General features: G+C 35.7%; 1 protein-coding gene across 1 annotated transcript; it reads left to right on the plus strand.

Annotated features, from left to right (window-relative positions):
• The first annotated feature begins 3,608 nt into the window (after positions 1-3,608).
• Positions 3,609-4,691, plus strand: LOC107468521 (uncharacterized). The gene has a single exon (XM_016087829.3). It carries the CDS (start codon positions 3,609-3,611, stop codon positions 4,689-4,691), a length of 1,083 nt encoding a protein of 360 aa, XP_015943315.1.
• The last annotated feature ends 1,339 nt before the right edge of the window (positions 4,692-6,030 follow it).

The following is a 6,030-nucleotide window of genomic DNA, read 5'->3' on the forward strand; positions in this document are numbered from 1 at the left end:
ATATCGTCAACTATTTACGTGTGCGTTATCAAAAATCTATTTATCGATTTATCCTTTCTTTTTAGGCAAAGTAGTATTACACCATAAGAAGAAACTTTCTAAGTTATTTTCATTTTGCTTCGAAAGATTAATATTCTATGCTAAGTAGTCAGTATATATTCGGCCCAAGGAACACTTCTATATAGATGTCCTCTCCCCCGATCCTTTTGTTTACAAAAGTTAACTATTTTAAGTATGGAAGGTTATGTGACATCGAATATAACTTTATTTTTAATGCGAAAAACAAATCGTGCAATTGTGTAGAATAAGTATTCACATTGTTTATTCTAGATGCGATTAACTGTTAATATTGTGTTCTGTCTTATATTAGCACAAGCAACGCGTTTGATTGTCAAGAATATTTACGAGTTCTTTCCAACGAAAATTATATTTTTTTTAACATACCGTCATTTTACACTAGATAATAAAACAAAGGAATGTCATCATATTATCATTTTTAACATATCCTAATATTATGTCAAATTATAAAAAGAAATATGTTTCCAATTAAATTGCTTGGATGAACAAAGAATACGAAAGAACTGGTTTAAATAAATTTTAAAATATTTCTCTCTGAGGTTATAATAAATTAATTAGTACAATTAAATAATAATAGATCCTTAAAAAGTCTCACCAAAGACTGAATTTTAAAGAACAAGTAAAGAATCTCTAAACTAATTATATTGTAGGAATACAATCTCATATTCAATTGGTACGTATATGCATGTTCATTATTCAACTTTTCTATTCATTTTATACACCATCATCATTTTTTAGTGCACATATGATAAAATCTTACATTAATCAGCTAAGTTGATTTTACAGAATATTTTAATTATTATATCCTATAGTAATTGAATACTGTTGTTAAATTGTTCAACTACTAATTATACATGTAATAACTATTTTGTTTTTTCTCTTTGTTTAGGCATGTGAGGTTTTTTTTTGGTATAGTAAAGAGAACCATACTAAAAGATTGGTCAAGTTTTAACAACATTATTAATAACCTAACCCATGAATCCAACATTCGTTTTAGAAAAAAACATACATCTCCATATAAAAAAATATACTATACATGTCCATTATTTTTTTAGATAGGTATTAGAAGCAACCAAGTCCAACCCAACTGTGTGCCAACATGACCCACCCGACCCAAAATATCTTCTGTCTCTCCTTCATCAGTCTATCGCCCACCATCTCCATGCCACTTCCATCCTTCGTTGTTGATCCTCTCTAGCAAAGCTAAACATCCACCCGAAACAACACTCCTTGTCATCCATTGGGAATCGAGTCCCGTTCCGGCAATGACACTAACGTCTCATCATCACGCATACATCGCGGTAGATGCGCCATTCAGAGAGTAGGCAACTTTACACCGTGATTCTTCAGGGAAAAACTTCCTGCAACCCGAACTGCATAGACAGAACGATGGTAAGTGACGAAAACGTAAACATCAAAGCGTTTATTCTATGCGACAAATGACGTCCAAGACACATCTCCTTCCTTCCCAGCCTAACTCCATCGTCTCTTATTTAACGAAGTACACAATCATTAACTGTAATTAATTTCAACTTAAAAAATCATAAAAATTTTCTACATAAACCGAATAGTTTTTGGATCTAACAAAATAACCAACAACAAAATAAATTTTATAAAATTACCCCTCTGATACAAAAGCAGCAAAAGATATTCACTAACCAATTAAAGGAGACAAGTAACAAGGTGATCTCTACCATCAAATTAAAAAACAAAAAAGATCCAACAGCCCTCATCAACAAACGCACCGATTAGCGAAAATAAAGTGCTATGCACACTGGTCAGCCAAACACGCACGACACATGGAATCCGTGCCCTCCTTTCAATTCAAGTGTTTAACGTCTATCTTTTCTCGTGCATATATATCTTTTTTTCTCCAATAAAAGGCAACTTTAGGATAATAAAAGAAGAGCCCATGACATTCCACTTAAGTGTAAAAAGCCCTAGCGCAACTCCTGTCTCTCTCCCGGTGAGGTAAAACGCAAAGCTCACTTGAGGGCCGCCGTCGCCGCCTCAGTTTAGATCGCAGTGGCCCTTCTTTAACTTTTAACCTTATCTTCCTTTTCGTTTTCTCTGTCTCCCCATCTTTCTCCATCTTTTCTCCTTCTCTTCTGTCTCCCGTTTTTTCCTCCGCTTACGCTCACACCGCTCCGCCGCCACTTTATCTCCTTCTCTCTTATCTCCTTTCTCCTTGCTTTCTGTTTCTTAGTTTTCTTCTGCTTTTCTTTCAGAGATTTAGATTTGTGATCTAGATCTAGACCTAAAATAATCTTTCTTTGGACTTGAGTTTAGCTCTGTGTTCCTGATCTTATAATCTATATGTGATTTTTCTCATTTTGTGGTGGTGTTTTGGTTACTTTTATGATTGTTGGTGGTGTTTTAATGTTGTTGATCTTTTCAAATCTAGAAGAAAAACTCTACAAAGAAATAGTTTTGGTTATAAGAAAACTTTCAGAATCAAAAAATAGTTAGATCTATATGAAAAAGAAGAAGATTATCTTATTGACTTGCAGCACATGCGTGTAAATATGGAAACAAAAGAAATTTTGGTCGATCTCTGTTTCTACTTTTTAAAATTTTCAGTATTCAAATATTGGTTTTACTATTAGACTATAGTTTAAGATATGAGATATTTATCTTCTTGTTCTCTATATAAAATTGATATTTCTTTAATATTTATAAGTGTCTTTTAGCTTTTTTATAATTGAAAAATGTTTCCTTCAAAAAAAAAAAAAGAGCATATGACACCAAAATTTTAGAAAGATCCCATATGCATGCACAAGATATTTGATATACTCATGCAAGGTAGAGATACATAAAATTGAAAAAGCATATTGAATATGTGAAACATAAAATCGTAACAAGAGTTAAATAAATTTTATAGAGTTATTAACTCATTCAAAATTATAATGTTAAAATACTTTTAAGAGTTAAATTAAAATTCTAATTAGTATACTCATACCTAGGCAGTCATTACAAATTTAAGGTTCTACATTTTCAACCTTCTAATTAGAGCAATGCCATACCATGCCTTTGACATTCATCTATATTAATGTGCTAATCAATCATAAATTTAATTTTACATTACCAAAACCATGATTAACTGCTAAAAATTACACGGCATAGTGTAGCTAGAAAGAATATAATATTTGCACAAACACTTTAATTTCCAATGATGACAATGTCACCTCTCACGGCCGTGGTGCTGGCAAAATGGGAGACACAAATGACAAGCCATCATAATTAATCCCTAGTCCGAAGTCCTAACATCAGAATCCCCGCCACCTAGACACATTAAACTAATCACATGTTGTTGATCACTTCCTAGCTAGTTACACTTTGGAAACTCCGGACATAGGACATTTATTTTTATTTTCTATACTATTTATCACAAGAAAATCCTTTGATTTCAGCGCCACATGATGCCACCTCTAACTTTGTTTCCTCCGTAACATTTCACTATATCTTAATAATACCCCTTTTTAAACAAAAATATTTCTTTCTAGATTTTGCATTAACCTACCCAAACTGGAATGGGATCCCTTCCTTCGCCGCCGTCGCCGTCGCCGGAGAATTATCTCTCGAATTATGTTGTGGCTGCTGTGTTTTGTCCAAGGGAAGCTAGCTCAGAAGTGACTCTCCCAAATTCAATTGAGCTGTATTACCCACACACCAACACATGGAGCCATGTTGGGCCAATTCCGGGCCTGATGGATGGTCAAGTGTTGAAGGGCTTCTCTATGGTCTCCTTAGGGGACTCAATTTACATAATTGGTGGCCAAATTTGTCACAAAGAAAGGGTCCACGTCACTGATGAGTCAGCTGATTTGCTTGACGTTGGAATCCAGGTTGTTCCAACGGTCTACCGTTACAATCTGAAAACCAACCAATTCTTCCCATGTGCGCCACTACACGTGGCAAGGTATGACTTCGCGTGCACGGTTTGCGATAATAAGATCTACGTGGCAGGAGGGAAGTCCACGCTGGCAAGTGCGAGAGGAATCTCGTCTGCCGAGGTGTATGACCCCGAGTTCGACACGTGGAGAGCTCTACCCAATATGCGTGTTTTGAGGTACAAATGCACGGGAGTGACGTGGCAGGGAAAAGTGTACATAGTGGGAGGATTCGCTGGAAGGGAAGACTCAGATAAGACGATGCCTAGCTTAGTAGAGCGGAGCTCGGCGGAGGTTTATGAGACGGCGACGGAAAAGTGGGAGCTGATGGCGGGGATGTGGCAGTTGGACGTGCCGGCGAATCAAATAGTGGAAGTGAATGGAACTCTGTTTAGCTCTGGAGATTGCTTGAATGCATGGAAGGGACAGATTGAAGCGTATGATGGGAAGCTTTGGTATGAAGTTGATGGATCAAGCAACCAAAGCCTTTCCTCTTTGGAACACACCTATAGCAAACGTTTGTACCTAACAATGGCACCAATTGCGACCTCCTTGTTTTTCTTCGCAGGTTACAGGCTGGATCGTCATGTTGTCACTACACTGTCTCTTGTCCACGTGTTTGACACGTCAGCCACCGGACACGCTTGGAGGACCTTTGAGCCTGTGGAATTCGACGGCGAGAGAGAGCTTTGTAGCCATTGCTGTGTTGTTCAACTCTCCTAATATTATTATTGTTATTTATAGTGTTACAATTTTAGATGCTTACATAAACATTAATATTTTCATCCTCTTTTTTTTTTTTTTTTTTTTTGGTCTTGATTCTCATGATCTCATCCCATCAAATCAGACAAGCCCTAAGGTGGGTCAACAACAAGTCCTTCCTGGGCCCCATCCATTTTCTATTGTAGGCTAAACCACAAACTTCTCAAGCCCACATGGCCTGTGAACATAAAACCACGAAAAAATAGATAAAAAGCCCAACACTCAATTCTGATGCTTTTCGCACCATTCCTTTTTCGTGTGACCATCAACAACGTGAAAAGAAGAGAATGTGGGCCCATGGTTCACGTGAGCCATGGACTCAGACCCCGGGCCCACAATTTGGTTAAGCAAAGATCTTCGCACCTGCCGGATGTGCATGCACGCGTGAACCCTACACAGTTCACGTCACTGTCCAATGATATTTTGATTACGTGATATTTCATTTTTATAGTAACCCCTGACTTTGACCCTCTTTGTACTTAAACTCATATGAGCCGTTGATCTTGTGAGACAATCCCGAGGGCCACATGTTGGGTTTGGGCCTTAAAAAGGCCGACACACGTATATGGGAGGCTTTTTTTTTACTTTTTTTCGTCTTGGTACTTTTATTCCCTTTGGTGAAACTGAGATACGTGGTAGGCTATGGATTTGTGACACGTGGAAGAGGCTTAGAGGTTGAAATACGAATCATGATAATGGGGGAAGGAATGGTGCATGCGATTTTTCTCTCTCTTTCTTTAATTTTTTTTTTAATATTTCTTCCCCTTGTTGGGCCAAACTAGTTTGCATTGTTTATATCTGAAGTTGTAAGCTTAACGGCGCTAACACATGATTCACTATAATTGGATTCATATTCATCCGTCATGGGATATCCTATGCTTTTATGCTGACTATTTACTTTAATTATAACTTAAGTTTCATAAATTATATATATATATTGAAAACTTAAATGCAGTGAATTTCACGTAAATTTAATAATTGAGAGTTATTAGATAAAAATTTAATCAAAATTTTTGTACTTGCATTGTAATGAAAAAGAACAAATAATGATCTTATGAAATATGAATAATATTACATATTTAAATTTTTTTATTGACTAAGTTCAACTAAATTAATTTAACATAAAAATTTTATTATTTAACTTCAATCAACTTAATTTATAAAAAGACTTAAATTTATATAATTACTAAATGAATATATAATGAGTTACGAGATCCTAAAACAACTATCACCACGAAAAAAAACTATTACTATAGAGAAAAACACCAAACTATTATATAACTCTTTTTTAGGATAAGTT

This window comes from Arachis duranensis, chromosome 10, assembly GCF_000817695.3.
Source record: "Arachis duranensis cultivar V14167 chromosome 10, aradu.V14167.gnm2.J7QH, whole genome shotgun sequence".
NCBI lineage: Eukaryota > Viridiplantae > Streptophyta > Magnoliopsida > Fabales > Fabaceae > Arachis > Arachis duranensis.

Bases quoted from the DNA above. Each gene is read 5' to 3' on its own strand.
- LOC107468521 (XM_016087829.3), top strand. From the start codon at position 3,609: ATGGGATCCCTTCCTTCGCCGCCGTCGCCGTCGCCGGAGAATTATCTC.